This window comes from Gallinula chloropus, assembly GCF_964237585.1.
Source record: "Gallinula chloropus genome assembly, chromosome: Z".
In the NCBI taxonomy this organism is placed as follows: Eukaryota; Metazoa; Chordata; class Aves; order Gruiformes; family Rallidae; genus Gallinula; species Gallinula chloropus.
Genome location: NC_140089.1, coordinates 40,891,064 through 40,907,599, shown reverse-complemented (window position 1 = coordinate 40,907,599; position 16,536 = coordinate 40,891,064). Strand labels below are relative to the sequence as shown.

The 16,536-nt window shown below is 44.1% G+C and overlaps 1 protein-coding gene across 1 annotated transcript; it reads right to left on the bottom strand.

The window, feature by feature from the left end:
* Positions 1-253: 253 nt before the first annotated feature.
* On the bottom strand, positions 254-1,534 carry GCNT1 (glucosaminyl (N-acetyl) transferase 1; the record flags this gene model as incomplete). The annotated part of the gene is made up of 1 exon (XM_084278793.1): positions 254-1,534. The coding sequence occupies one exon, from the start codon at positions 1,532-1,534 to the stop codon at positions 254-256; it is 1,281 nt and encodes a 426-aa protein (XP_084134919.1).
* Positions 1,535-16,536: the final 15,002 nt, after the last annotated feature.

Sequence of the window (16,536 nt, the reverse complement as noted above, 5' to 3'; positions counted from 1 at the left end):
TAATAAATACTCCAAAAATTGCTGTCTTCAAATTTGTACCCAAAGTTCCCAGGCTAATGTGCAATATAAGGAATCCCCATCTTCACTCAAGGCATGTCTTCTCTCCCCTTTGTTGATGGACAAGGCAGGGAAAGTGTCACCAGCTTATCCAACACGGAGAGAAGTGTTATACTCATCACAGCATCACCACCATCGGCGTTCATGTTAAAGTACGTAGCTGTACCCATGCTTTGCAACGGGAGCATGCAGCATTTCAGTTCTTCTGGAGACGCAAAGCTTTGTGCCGTAAATACTCCTCCAAACATTTTACTGCAAAGGGGTCAACATCAGTGTCAAACTTGTTAGCAAAGAAGTGGTGGTTTCGTAACATCCAGTTCAGGTCTCCAACCCCAAAAACACAGACAGAGCGAATGTGAACTCCGCTGCATGGCGGGTAGGGTGCACCTTTGGACACGTCACCTTCAAAGTACTGCCACTTGACAAACCTGGCCAGTGCATTCATGTCAGAAACATCGTACTTGTCACTAGATGAAACCGCACCTGGGACTTCAGGGATTCTCTGTAATGTTGCCCACAGGTACTCATCTGGGCTGTAAGTGTCTTTTGCCCACTCAACGAATTTGAGTATTTTGCTGCTTTCTAATATGTGTTCGACAAATCTCCTGCTAACTACAAAATAGGCACTACCAGAAAAAATTGGAGTGCTGAGAGGCGGTAGCTGTTTGTCTATGCCTGTGTTCTTTATTTTACCATCAATAACCTCATGGTGTTTTTTCCACCTTACTTCTTTATAAACAGGCATTTTTTCTGTTTCCAAGCTGTTTTCACCTTTAAGGGCTTTTAACTTTTCCACTATTTCCTGGTTGGTCTTTATAGGAAAGTCCATGCCACAGAGGTTAATTAGGTATTTCCAGTTTGAACTTCTTCTGTAGAGATCTTTCATGCAGTTAATGTCTGCTTGCACCCTGCTCCATGAAGCATATACAACACTCTCTAACTGGCTGGAAATAAAGACATTATCAAAACATGAGACTATTCCCTTCACAGCAGAAAAAAAAGATTCTGGAGACTTTTTGTCAACATGAATGCAGTAGAAATTCTGAGGGGCATAGATTGATCTCAGAAGTCTATCAAGCATCTCTATTTTGTGATAAACCACTATTGAGTAAGCAATTGGAAATTCTGCTTCCTCATCGCTGAGAGGTTCCATAATGTATTTCCTAGTCTTGGTGAAGGAGGCACAGTCTGCTGTCATATTGATGTAATCATTTGTTGTCAGTCGAGGGCGTTTCTTGAATGACACTGACAACATCTCAAGCTTTACCTTTTGAATTTCTTCTATATCCCCTTCTATAATCTTGCTGCAGTTCACACTGACAATAGGGTCTTCATTTGTCAGCTCTAGATGTCTCCGACTTAAGAAGTCCTGTTTCTGGTTAACTTTCAAAACTGAAATGATCACTAAAATTAGAGTTAGACCCAAGAAAAGCCTGAAGCGTGAGTTGTGGCAAAACCGTAATTTCCTCTTCAGCATTTCAAATACCAGGTAGCTACGCAGGGCTAAAAAAAATGCCCTCCACCCTGCTCATATCAGCTTCAACAACTTCAGAGAAAAAACCAGAACCAAACTGTTTGTGTCTCTCAGGAGCTCGATGAGTTTGCCAGGAAGATGGAAGGAAAAATCCTAAAATAAAAAGAAACATGACTGTCATATTCAAATAGTAAAAGGGTTCTTTGAAAAATTACTGGTTAATAATTACATAGTTATTTAGTGACCATAAAAGGTGAATTTAGTGACTTAAAAGGTAAATAGTTATTTAAAAGGTGAATAGTTCAGCCAAAAAATTTTCTGTTGAAAATCAGAAGTTAATGAATAAAATCAATTTATTTTTCTAGAAAAAGATGGGGAGAGGCAGATAGCATCTCGTGAAAACTATTTCCTGTATTCTACCAGTTGTAATAAGACTACAAACCAAAGTTCAGTAAGAAAACAGAGATGATTCAGCTGCATCTGACAAAATTAAAGCCAGTAAATCAGGTAGGTTACTGAGAAGCAAGCATTTGATGCTAATTCACACTTCAGAGTTTGACAAGAATGTTTTATACTTACTTCCACAGTGATATGAATTTCATTATAACTTACCACTTATTTCCCAGATGCTAATTGTGCTTTATCTTCTCACTAGGAAAGCAGCGCCTAAAGCTTTTCAAGATTTCGATGTAAGACACAGCCTCTTCAACATCCTGCAGATGAGTTCAGAAATACCATCAGGAAAGAGCCAATGAGAAGGGGAGAAAGAGGTTAATATAGCATAGTTCCTTAGCTTTTAGAGTTGCAACAATGGCTGTGAATGAATTGCTGAATAGATGAGGTGTGTCTGGGAGATGCTTTAGTGATTTTGGTGGTGTAGGGGCTCATGGTTGGACTCGATGACCTTGAAGGTCTTTTCCAACTTTGATTTTGCCTTTTAAAGGCAAAAAACAATGCTTACGGCCTGTATGTAAAGTTGTTGTGTGTTGTCACTGCCCATGCACAAAACTCAAGAGCTCAGCAGTGTTGTGTTACCATCATTTAAGCACACTTGTTTTTATGACTCGGCAATTGCTTTTACATGGAAATAAGCTGCAATGCAGAGATGCAGTAAGATTTAAAACAGGAAAATCTTATTTTCATCTTTATTTCACTTCATTTTTGTTTGTTCGTCTTGTTTCCCCTTAAGCACCCGTCTTCTGTTTCAGGATTCTCTGAAGGGACCACTGCACTGTTACGCAGCTGCTACAAGCTGTAGCTGTTGAGAGTACTTTAGTCTAGAACTGGATTACAGAACTGTGTGTCTTTTTTACTACCTGCGGGTCTTTTTGAGTACTACCTCATACAGGTACACCAAACAAGAACAGGATATCCTTAAACAACTTACATTTGTACTCACAAACTTATAATTTTGCCTAATAATTGCTTTGAATTTCAAACACAGCTCTAACTGCAAAAAGCCAGTACAATTTACAGAGGATGTGTTTTAATCTACCAGTTCAAGAGTTAATGAAGTATGGAAGTATTTGGGAGACATTCAGGTCCTTTCCAGCTTACTACCTTCAAGAATTTATCACCTCTGAGTAACTTCCTGTACAGCTCTAAAAATTACCACCCAAAAAACTTGTTAAGAAAATTTGTTTAAGAACAAGAGGTGTGCAGTCTGTCCACTGCTGTGTTTTGCTGTTGGCTGTTTAGCATAAGGTTTTCCTTTCCACGTCCCCCCCACCCTTTAAGCTACCCCACTATCACTGTAGCTTTTAATTCCCAACTGTGGCTTTTAACCTGCTTGAAAAATCTCAGAACAAGTGTAGGTAAGAAACTGAGGCTTGGCATCACGTAATTTTTTCATAGTAGTGCTGCCACCAGGATGCACGTTGGGTCCACCACTATGTCCTGCAGCCCTGCAAACTGACTGGTAGAACTGACCCACATGTAGTAGATGGGGATGACGTGCCGACCACTGCCCCTATGTCTAGCCCAGCTATAAGGGCCAGCAGTATTTTAAGCAAGTATTATAACCAAATATTTTGTAATTCAAGCCACCAGCAGGCAGAGACCACAAACTAGCTGTGACTAAGAGTATTATATAGACATATTATTCACTGTAAATACGGTAACCGATGGGTAGCAGGTCTGAGCCTTCGTGCCCCAGTGCCCTTCTGAGACACCCACGCTGCTCCGCAGCACAGCTGAAGTCAGTGCCAACTGTTGCCATTCACAATAGGTCTCCCTCCAACCCTGACAGAGTAGCAGTGTTAAACTCCAGCAGAGCAAGCTGGCTGCAAAGTCTCTTTGTTGTCTTTAAATCGGTTGGAAGCAGCAGTGCTGAGGTACTGACAAGCTGACTCCTGTTCTTACCTCCAGAGTGGTTCTAAAGAATGTTTATCAATAGGGCGATAAGCGCTTTATATGTATGTAAACATAAATACATATTCAGAGTTGCAGCTGTAATTATTTTATCCCACATTACTAACTTATCTTAGGGAGAAGGACGTTTGTTCCAAGTCTGGTTTAGTGCATAGCGAAGCCAAACTGGAAGAACTAAGATTTTAACATTTCAGGTAAGTAGCCAGGTGAAATAGAGTGAACTCTCAGGTGAAAGCATAAAGAGGTACTTTTTACATATCAGGTCTCAAACTTTGATATTGAACTAAAAAAGAAAATAAATTAAATGGGAAATTTCACAATTACTTCCTTTAGTTTGCAATGTGGCATCAAACAGTATGACATAATTTACAGCAACTTTAAGCATGCTTTCTACATTATCACGATTGCTTATTTGACTTCCTTATAGTTTTGACTAGTAGATCTGATCTAGTAACAGTAATACCCATTAGATACAAAATTAACAGAGGAAGCTAGCTATGCCATAGCCTCCATAATCTCTATCTTGCCTGTATTTCCACAGGATGAAACTTGTAGTACCTGTTACCATTCAATTACTTTTCTAGAACTTAAAATGTCTTTCAAATACACTTGTGAAGCTTTATCTGACAGAAGATGGAATTCCTCTTCCTTTAGGATAAGAGCTAGCACTACTATTTTATCCTACTCTTAAGTTTTTATAGAAGCACTAGCATTGTGGAGTAACACACACTTGAAGAGGACTGTCATCCCTGTCCCTGTTCTTTACAATACAGGGAGACAGAGCCTTAATTGAAAGCTACCATTGTGGTCTCCACCTTCTACAATTTCCAAAGAATAAATCTTGCTAAGAAGTCTTCCCTGCTCCTGTTTTAGAAGAAAAGTTAGTGGAAAGCAGGATAAAGAATCTCTTTCAGAAAGGCCTTGTATACCCAGCTGGGTGCAATTCCTCTATTGTTTTGAGCTCAGAATAATGAGACCCTGCATTTCCATTATACCGAAATGAGAGATCTGCAAACATTTACATGTTAACATGGCTCTTATCTTTAGGTGGAGGTTTTTCTCCCACAGTCAAATTTCTCTCACTGACACATTACTTCCTCTGAACAGTCTGAATAGTAAGTTACTATTTGTTTATGTTTGCAGTTCCTTTTCTAAATTGTCCTAAAATTTGATCATATCCCATTCTTTGCAAAAGCAGGCCTTTATGGGATAAAGAAAGATCTGGTACCTTTCATCTAACAACATACCTGCATTATACCTCTATTTTGTATTATGAAGTTTTATGAGCCTAGAATATTCATTAATGTGCTTCAGACTGCATTCAGTAAAGCTTTTCACACAATTTTTTCAAGCTCTGCATAACTTTAGTGTGCACACTCAGGAATGTACTGTCAGAGGCAGCACTGCGCTGTGAGGGAGAGAAGAGGGAGGTTTGCAGAGCTACAGATAAAAGACTTCATGCTGCAGCCATGGTCTTGCTCTCGACTGAAGTTCAGTTGCAGAAGTTATGTACTTGACCCACTTCCCTCTTTTACTGCCTCCTCCTCAAGTCAGAGTCTGTATTTCTGATTAAGCAGTTGTTAAAAGGGGAAACTTAGAGCAGCTGCTCATATTTGGAGGAGTTTGTATAAAGGTTGAGTTAGCTGCCCAGTTCCCTCTTTCCTGCCCAAATTATTTGTTACTGCTCTGTAGAAATTGTAAGTATGACTAAACACAAAATCAAGATAGTTTCAACTGGATTTCTACTAAAGACTAGTGTTCTGCATTTAATAGACCTTAAGGAAAGAAGGATTACTATACCTAGTTTAAATCTCAATTTCTGGCATCTCTTCTGTGTCAGAGGACAAATCACTTGGATCATCCACCTCTTATTCACCTGTTTAATGAATATTTATTCCCTGGCAGTCTGGGAGATGTCTTGGTAAAAGTCAGGTTCTGATTTAACTTTGATATTATTACAAAAGTAATACTGTGAAACAGCTGATTTCATTAGATGTCTTTACCTGGTTACTTATATAAACTTGCATTAACCCTAAATTATTAATCTGACCCAGGGTATTGAATGAATTGAGGCAGCAATGGAGTATACTGGTACTTATGCTAAATGTATATATATATATTTATATATATTTATATATATAAAGCACCTATCACCATATTGATAAACATTCAAGGCAAATAAACTCCATCAAAGAAAGGCTGCAGCCATGGACAGGAGGGAGCAGCACCCTCCCAGCCCAGCTCAGCACGTGATTTTAGATAAATTTGTTTTCACCCATCCTTAAAGACAAACAGAAAATCCCACAAGAAACTTAAGTTTTTGGAGGAAAAAAAAAAAAAAACCAAACAAAACACTTTTAAAAGATTATACCACAGCTTGGAGGGAGACCAAAGTTCATACAGAGGTTTTACACAGACAGGCTGGACAGGAGCAGCAGCACATAATGGCAGCACTATCAGCAAGGACCCTTATATCCAGACCACGGGGCTGGTCCGAAGAAAGAGGATGTTTGTCAGGGGGCAGACCTCTTTGGTTGCAGTTTCACAATGCGACTGGTCCGGTATCACAACATGCTGCTGGTGGAAGGAGCAGCCCTGCTCCCACCTCTGCTATCCCCATGTTGGGATGGGACAAGTATGACTGCAGATCCAACCAGCTGCCCTCTAAGGAGCTGTGTGTGGCCAGCTCTCATGGCTGCCAGCAGGCCCCCAAGAGCAGTAATAGGCCTTGGCAGTTCCAGCCACCCCCTGGGAGCTCCTCCATGGCCCCACATCAGCTTCCCAGACCTATCAGCCCCTGTCCCAGTGATGCCATAGCAGGGCTGGTCTCCAGCCCCCACAGCCCAGTTGAGGACCCCGACAAGCAAGGCACAAGTCCCAGCCCAGCCTCACCCTGTCCCTATCCCCAGGGAGATGACTGGTGCCAGGGCTGTCCCTGCCATCCCCACTGGCCTGCTCCTGGCTGGGGTGGTGGGGCAGGCCTGGCTGCCTGGCCCTACCCTGAGAGACCTGCCATGGGGAGCCACTGATCCCAGCAAAGCCAGGCTCCGGGTTTTAGGCTCCTGTTTGGAATGATACAGAGGAAGGAGAGGGATGTGTCTTTTCCTAGAAGAGGTTTAAGGCAATGGCAGACTCCAATCAGCATTACACTGTGGTGGTCACTGCTCTCTGGGTCTATTAATTTTGCCTGAGTTATGGTGCCAGGACTAGGAAAATGGGATTCCTGGTTCTCAGGCATTGCAGGGCCTCCCAGCTCACATAAAGCACATCACCCATCCTCCTCTGTCCTGTCTGAACTAGTTTAGCAAGTGAGTGAAACCATAAACTAAGTAGGCATCTTTCTGTATTTAAGCAATTATCATGTACTTTTAAACTATGGGGTTTTTTCCCTTCAAAAAAAGCAGTTAGGGCTTGCTGTGAAACAGTACACAGACCATCTCACGATAAGATAAAAAATCATCAGGGGCTGGTGGCAGGGGAGCAAGAGAAAACAGGTGTCTTTTCTCATGTCAGTCTTCTCTGACACCAGTGGAAAAACTGTTGGGGCAAGATGTTAAACACTACTTCAGCATCCAAAAGGAAGCACTGTAGCCTCCCAAACACATCACAGATCAGTATCAGCACCAGAGGCTCAGAAGAGGGTAGGCAGAGGGTAAGAAAGTACTTTGTGGTATTTCAGCAGCCTGTAAATCTTGTGGAAGACTGATAGAAAGGCAGGAAAGAGCTTAGTTAGGTAGCATCATGGAGGCTATCAGGAGGTCAAAACCAGTTATGGTGTGAGGAGGGAACATCTGATAGGTCTTGCAGGCTTAGCCACAATGTTCGGGTGTCACGAGTTTCTCGGCTTTGTGGGCTGCTGAACTGACATGCGCCCAGCTCTTTCTCTTAATTTTGGTCCTATTCTGCTTACCCTAACAAATACTAGGGGAAGTAGACAGTGATGTTTGTTCTTTTGTAGTTGCTTTGGTGATTTTTGGCATACAACTACTGGTGGAGAGGACCCAGAAACATGAACATTCTGCAGGCTTCTATTATATGTCTGCAGACACAGCTTTTAAATCAAAGCTTTACAACAGGTATTTGCAAGCTTCCTAGCAGCTGCAGTAATACTCTAGGTCCATTTGTGACAACCTGAGATTCTTGTTTATACAGAAATGCACTGAAGAAATGCCAAGTGGAAAATGCAATGCTGAGTACACCCACCTCTGAAGTGGTAGTTGGGATGGGCCAGGAGACAAGTAATCATTTTGATGGGTGGGGAGTGAGAGTCAGAACTGACTTATTTTTCCCTTTTCTTGCCTTGTAGGGAGGGAAGGCATAAGGAAACTTCAGCTACCCCTGAGAATAGTAAGTGAGCAAATGTTGACCAGACCCTTGCTGTTCTCTTTCCCCATTCACAAATTCCACCGTAGATATAAAACTTTTCCTCAACACTTCAGAAGGCGCACCCTCCCCCCTCCCCCCCCCACTGAGTGTGGGTTTGCTGGGAAGTCCATGAGTTTTTCCAGGGCATATCCACAATGCTTCAAAGCATCCATGTCCTGCATGCAATTATTACAATTAACCTGCTTCCATTCAGGTTCAGTTAAGCAGAACATTTGTGTTCCCAAGGAAGTGATTTTTAAAGCTGTAAGCAGCTCACCTAAACACAAGCATGCATAAGCACAGGCTGCACAGATGCAGGGTTACATGCAGAGATCTGCCAGACACAGTCACATTTACTCAGCATTTCCGTATCAAGCAGCAAGATCCAGCAAGTAGATATGCCTGTAGCTGAATGAAAGTACTGGTGTTCTGTTAGTCTCATCGTCAGTCTTACTGGACTGGTAAGAACTGGTCACAAGCTGGGCATTTGGGTTACCATTAGACTTCGCAGGACTACGACCTCAATTCTGAAAGTCATGCAGAGTCAGCAAGCAAGATTCCATGTGAGTGCAGTTGTCTGCTCACTGACACCACTCTGCAAGAGCAGGGCTTTTCCCTCAGAGCTGCTTAAAAATGCCACTAACAAAAGACACTTCCTCTTTGTAGAAAAAAAAAACCAACAACGTGTTTCTAGTCCCTCATTAGCTTAGAAGGCATCTTTAAACAAAACCGTTCAAGGGACTACTACTGCTCCACCTACCACTACAAGGAGATTAGAGGGAGTAGCTATAAGTAGATTGCAAGGAATCTGACAGACTAAGATCTTTCTTTTAAAAAATGAGTAACACCCACGTGAACATACAATCACTGTGTAAAATGGCATTGGAAAAAGTAAGTTTTGGTAGCCTTTCTAGTACTCTGTTGTGTTACTCTATCAAGTAAATTCGCCTCAGAGATTCTTCTGCAGAGGTCCCACAGGCAGAGCCATAACAGTAAGAGATTTCAACTAAGGAAAGAAAAGTTGTTATGGCAAAGTCATTCCGTGACCAGTTCCTCCCTGTGGAACTATAGCTCTTCCTTCTACTTGAGTCTGTGACTCTTTGTACTGAAAAAAAAAAGATACAAAGATATGTTTTACCTTAAGGTACCCAACACCACCTTTAAAGTAACGTAGTCCAATTTAATATCCAGTACAACCTCCTGAGGTTAATCAAGACAATTTGTACACAATGGCTACTTCAAAATAAAATGCAGATTTCCCCCCCCACCCCATTATTCTGAAGTAGGAACTATAATTTCGCAAGGAACAGAGCAGTCACTGCACTCCTCACACCCACCTACAGAATTTTGCAAATTGCTGCCTTGTGACAATGCTGTATTTCAGAATGGCAGACTGTTACAGGAAAGGTAACATACATTAAACTGCAACTGAATCTCATGGCGGGGAAGGAAGAGACTGTAAATTTATTTTTATTTTTTAGTTCTTGAACCTCTCTTCAAGGACAACATTTAAAATACTATCCTGAGGAGACTTTCTTTAGGCCTGTATAGAAGTCAATGTTTTAAAGCCATGCCTGTGGTTACAGCTCAACAGTGAACTAAAGGACAAATAGCACAACAGCAGTAATTTCTGAAAAGAACAGATGTCTTCTGTAGTTACAGGACTAACAAGGATCAGTATCATGCTTAGGACCACAGGTTTAACTCTGTTCTTCAAGTCAGTAAACTAATACTTCCTACTTTTACTCTACAGCTTAAGTGCTATAGCGGGGTTTTTTTTGTTGTTTTTTCACTGTTCACTTCAGGTGAGCTGAGTTTAATTTGACCTGCAATACAACTGTACATGCAGTTCAAAAATACAACCTTTTTCTTGTCCAGTGAGCAGTAGGTTCTGTTGCAAAATACACTAAAAGACAGACAGCCCCTGTCCCCCTCCCCCATTATAGTTTTTAGTACTGAATATGTCACCAGCAACAGGCAACTTTCAGTCATCACAGAAACTTTATACAGGGTGAGAAATTCCACCTTTTGGTCCCTTCCATACGGGATTTTTCAGTAGGAAGACAGTCTAGCACAGAATAAAAAGCTAAATGAAACCACACTTTGAAATCTAATCAAGAAAAATGCGTATGATTATGGTATAAGAATCCAAACATGGGACTATTTTTGTAACAGAGTTACCAGTTTTTGTTATGCTTTACAACGCTCCTGTCTGGTGGGGGTGCAAACAGGTTTCTGCTGCAGCATTAGTTTTCTTGAGATGTGGTTTCTGTTTGTTTTGTGAAACTTCTCTACTAGAGCCGTGATTGTCCTGTGTATAGTAATATTTCACAGTGCAAGAAGTGGTTTCCCTGGAGCTACCAAATAAACCTAACAGCACAAGTTATTTCGGTTGCACTACTCGGGCATGCTACATTCCTATGGAATTACCCTTTTTCACCTTTCCTAAAACAGAATTCCACGTTGCTAAAGCTAGGTGTTTTCAAGTTTATGGAGCTTATGACTGAAAATACATGAAGAACTTTGGGAACTATGTTGGAATCTGAAGGAAAACCAGGAGATTATTAGTAAAACAAAATCAAGTTTTTTCATGAGACTATCCATGGGTTTTCCACTGTGGGAACGAATTCGGAGAGCAGGCTCAGTAAATCGCCATATTCTCAGCAAAGCAGGCTGTAAATCTGTTTCTTGTATGTTCAGTGCATCTTACTTAAGTTATGGAAAAGAGAACTAACTTGGCAAAGGCATTTATTGGGGTTTGTAAACAACTTCTGGTTTTTCTGCCCTCGGGAAAGCAGGATTACCCCAGACAATTCAGATTAACAGGAAAGAGATGATGCTGGTCAGTGATGTTTACTACAGGCAGAGCAGAGAATCACCGAGGAGATAAATAAAAAGCGTTTTCTTTTGTATGCACCTACTTCCAAAAGCCATGTACCACTGGAACCGAGCTCCAGCTTGGGTTACAAATGCTGCATTATTACTCACAAGAACTCTCAAGTTGACAGACTGAAATGCTAGATTTGGAGTCTCCTCCTCTCTCTACCATTTCCAATTCCGTCATTCCTGCCAGCTCTGAGGTCGCCCACCTCTTACTCCATTTAAAAAACACCAGAACTCCGAAATTGCAGGCTCCAAGACCGCAATTCCCTCCTGCCGCCACTCCTCTCCCACAAAGAAACCCACTTTTCCGAGCAGCGCTGGAAGGAGGCAAAGCGCCAGGGCACAACTGAGCCTCCTGTCAGCCTTCTGGGTTCTCCCACCCCAACCTGGGTCACAGAAAGCTATTTACAACCTTCTAAACAGCTTCACTGTTCCGAAAAAGGAGGTTTCTTCAGGGCTTTCCCGGTACGACCAAGTCTAGCAAGGGGCGGGGAGGAAGCTACACCCCAGGATTGCAACACCTTAAGAGCATCAGATGTCCCCTGAAGCTCGTGTTCGCTAACAAATTTCACATCAACCCAGAATCACCGAGGGCGCCAGCCTGCCCTGGGCTCCCCTGCGTGCACCGCCGTGCGAAAGGCGAGAAAAAGAAATAAAAGGGAGAAAACGAGGGAAAAGGGGCAATGGAAAAGAGAGAGAGCAAAGAAAGGGAAGAAAACAAAGAGATGCGAGAGAGAAAGGAGGAGCTAAACCGCCAAAGAGGGGAAGAAAGTAAAGAGGAAGGGCGAGGAGAGGAGGCAGAGCTGCTGCGCCCCTCCTGCCCTCCAGAGCGGCACCTGCCCGGCGATCCCGCGGCTGCTGGAAGAGCGCCGCGCCGCTCCGCGGGGCAGCTGGCGGCCTCCGGGAAGAGCGATGGCCGCAGCCCGTCCCGAGTCGCCGCCCGCTACGGGGCCGCGCCGCTCCCGCCCCGCCCGCCCTCACTCACCTGCGGGACCGCGGCCGCTCTCGCCCGGCGCGATGTGACGAGTCGGGGAGGCGGCCCGGGACAGGCAGCGCCCCGGCAGCACTAAGCGGCACGTCCCCTGCCTGCGCGGCGTGGAGCTGGGCTCCGGCGCCCCCCTCCCACCCCGCGCTAGGCAGCCCCGCGCCTCCCCAAGCACCACCCACCCACCCACCCACCCACTCACTCACCGGCCCGGCCCGGCCCGCCCTGTCTCACCGGGTCGCCCGGCGCCGCCGGCCGCGTCCCGCCCCTGCCTGCGCTCATGCCGGCCCGCCCGCCCCCCAACTACAGCAGCGCCGAGCTGCCACCAGTGCAGCGCTGCGCAGCCTTTTCTTTGCCCTGGCAGTGCCGGTAGCGTTGAGCCCCATGTAGGAGAGAGCAGGGGGCAACTCCTCTGCGGCTCATGGCAACAAAGGGCTGTCCCGCGGCTCCCCCAGACCACCCCGGGAGACGGCCTGGCCCCTCAGGAGGAGGCGACACCCGCGGGACGTAGCCCAAAGCGACCATAACCCCCCTGCGACTGTGCGGCGTGGCGACCCGCTTGAGGTGCCACCCCGGTGGCGAATGGGAGGGCCGCGGTGACGGCTCCGAACGGCCTTAGCTTGGTCGTAAACGGAGGCCCCACACACGCGGGTGCGCAGCGCCCGGCAGCGCGCAGGTGGTCTTCCGCGGTGAGATGCGGGTCAGATGGGTCAGTGGGCGGAAAGACCAAGAGGCGGAAGAGGAGGTGAAAGAGGAGGGGGTCGGGGGGGGGGGGGTGGGAAGGTAGCGTACCTGGCTGTGGAGCCGGGCAAGGAGCTTGCCGCGGTTGAAAGGGATGCTTGTCTAGATGGAGCCTGAGGAGGACCTTGATTTGTGGTTTGTCCCATCCCAAATGAACGTGTTATCAAAGTACTCGGAAGGAAAACAGAAACTTAAATTCTGATGAAATGGGAAGCTCAAAGAAAGCACCTTCGTCATTAGAAAAACCCAACCCAACTGCTGCAGCCTGAACAGTGCTTGCAGGGCTCTGCCAGAGGTCCTGCCCCTCAGCCTTACCTGGGCTGCAGCATCGTTTAGCACAGCGAGGCAGACATAAAGAACTCTTCACCCCAGTCTGGGTTCCCACAGGAAGCTTACGCTTTTGCACAGTCAGCAGTGTCAAGGGGATGAAAACTAACAAGAAAATGTGGTTTCAAGGCTAGGAGAGCCTTTCTCACAGGGAGATACTGCCAGTAGAAGTGGAGCTGCCTTTGCTTAGATCAGCCCGGTTAGTTTGGGAAGGGACTGCGAGACCTCAAATCCGCATTGTCCTGTTGTCAGGAAAGTGTTCATTATGCATTACGTACGTACCTTCTGGTTAGAGAAGCAGTACATAATACATTACATAGTAGTAACCACATGGTAAGTTGGCAGTCCTCCCCTTTTCCTGATAGGTGGGGGGGGAAAAGAAGGAGTCTTTGTACTGTGACTTCTGGTGCAGCACCATACTACAAAGGCCTTTCTTCTGTAAACCCAGTAGATGTTGGTAACAGAAGTTTCCAACAGGAGTGAGAAGTCTGGAGCCAAGGGCCAAGATTTCCTGTTTGTTTTTTTCCCATGGAGAGTAATGGTTTATGATCACAGCCCATGACTGCATCTTGTTGGTCTTGCATGTAAATTAAAACAGTAAGTCACAGGTTGTGTAAATTTAAGTACTCGTTCTCTTGCTAAACCACCTACAAACTATTGCAGTACCAGAAGTAGTAGCAGTAGAGCTAAACACCCAGTGTTAGGACAGTGAACTGCCTGCAAGGAACTGTGTGTTGGATCAAAATAAGCAAAACACTGGGGTTGATGTATGTTGGTGCAGTAACAAAGTGCCCTCTGACAGCTATTTCCCACAGGGAGGGGGAGAAAAAGCGTTGAAGTGAAAAACAAACGAAAAATCCCCAAACAGCAACCAACCAAACAAAACAAAACAACCAACCCCCTCCCCCCCGCCCCCCCCTCCCGCCCGCATTACAGTTATTACTGAAAGTAGTTATTTGGGTAGATACCTGAAGTTCAGAAGCCTGTTTTTCTCTGGCACAGGTAACGAGTGGAGTCGTTCAGAGGCTGGAATGATTAGAGAGGTTGTGATCCTTGGCTGCCCGTGCTGGCAGAGACTCGTCGTGTTCATCACAGCTTTGTGAAATTTCAAGGACTGTTTTTCAGTTACAGTTCCTTTCATAGATAGTTTTTGTCAACTAATCCTGTAAGAAAATGGACAGAGTGGGTTTGCACCTGGTTTTCGCTCTTCTAACCTTGAGGCTGGAATTTGATGATGGCTGGGTCCACAAGCTCGGTGATAGGTGGGTGAGAGATGTGACTGTGTGGCAGCTGTGAAGCGAAACAAAATAAAACAGCAAAGAAGAGATGTCATTCACAATTCTGCAAGTACTGATAGCAGAAATAAATAAAAATATTTTGGGAAAAAGTGCAACTTAGAGATAAAATACAGACCAAAGCACAGGTCACAAATCTGGGGAAATTTAGAAAACACGATTGATTATGTTGTAAGTATCGACTGGTTTGCATGAAATCAATTTATGCATTAATATTTGATAGCCACCGTAATCCAGTGAGAGCAAGGCATAAAACCAAAGGTAATTGAGAAAATGTCAGGAGCAGTTTTCTGGCTAAACTGAAGTAGTTATGGTGCAGGAGAATACAGCTTAACTGTATTTCCATTCGGAGGGCATCTGTCTCTTAGGGATGCTTGCTCTAAATTGTTACTGCTATCTCGTTTGTCATTTGACAGCTGCCTTCAGAGGCATTTTAGGCATTTTCTTGGAAAACCTGAAGAATATAGAACATTTTTGTAGACCTCAGTTTTTTATGCTGTGTCAAAAGTTGGAGTACAAAGAATTTCTTGTTGCTCATTCTTGTGTCTTTCCGATTCTAACAGCTTTAAGGAAGCAAAAGGTTTTTTTCTTTCTGAAAAGCCAGAGAGTATTCTAGCAGTTTGTAACGTTAATAGCTTCTCAGCCAAACTTCTTTTCAAGAACTCACTTTTCTGAGTTTTTGTGTCTAATAAGTGTAACCCCAATATCTGTTTCTTATTGATATTAGGTGATGCTAGATCCTGATATCTAACCTCAGGTAGACAGAGGATCCTACCCCCAGGTTTGGAACCTGCTAGGACTTGGAGGTTTCTTAATGTGGAGACTCTATGGCGTTACTACATTAGCCTTCTCTAAGGAAAGAGTTGCTATAATCCAGAAATTTGTACTGTCATATCTATAAGCATCCCTAGTAATATTTCCCTTTCTTGTAAAGTTTATGAGACTTAACATTCTTGCCTAGATTATCCACACTGCTTGTTCTGTGCCTGGTTTGGAAAAAAATAATAAAATCTTCGATATACAAGTGAAGTCTTGAAAGAGAAGGTGCCAGAAATGCAACCAGTGTGTGGAGGGATGGGGGGGAAAAGGTCTGAAGAAGGTGGTTACAGCTGCCAAAATCATGTTAACACTGCCTGACACCCCATTTAAGATTATATATTTGAAGAACATTGTAGTATACTTCTCTTTGGAACTAAGCGTCTTCTGATACGGGCAAATATCCTTTTGTAGGCAGGAATGTAGCTCATGCCTACAGTTAATAAGCGAAGGAAATGTTTTCTTCCGCAGAATATGCATAATACATATTATAAAAACTCTTTCATTTTACCCGTATTGAGTTTATACAAAATTGTTGTGCTTTTTTTGAGAGGCAGCTTTTTTCAAGTTAAGTTTACAGTAAGTTTCAGGTGAATAAAGTATGTCAGTTCTGCATGATCAAGCCCACTCTGGGATAAACTTCTTCCAAGGCACTGGCTGGCAGTTAGTACTAATTACAGAATTGAAAGTAGAGTAGAGTGGAGTTGCCAAAATTAACTGTAAAACATACACTGGGCAAATTAGGGGCCTCTCATTGTACCACTGTGGTGGGTTTGACCTTGGCTTGCTGCCACCCAGCTGGTCTCTTACTCCTGCCTCCTCAGCAGAGCGGAATGAGAATGTAAGATGGAAGAGCTCGTGGGATGGAATAAAGACAGGGTGATCGCTTACCAATTGTCATCAGGGTCAAAACAGACTCACGTTGGGAGACATTAATTTACTACCAGTTAAAAACAGAGTAGAATGGTGACAACGACAAAATGAAAAACACCTTCCCTAGAGCCCCTGACTTCTTCTGAGGCTCAACTTCACTCCTTCATTTCTGACTCTCCTACCTCCTCTCCTTTGAGCAGCACAGGGAGATGAGGAATGGGGGTTGTGGTCAGCCCATAACAGCTCCTCCCTGCCGCTCCTTCCTCCCCATGCTGTTCCCCCACTACAGCATGAGTCTCTCCATAGGACAGAGTTCACAAACTGTTCCAGCGTGGGTCCTTCCCATGGGA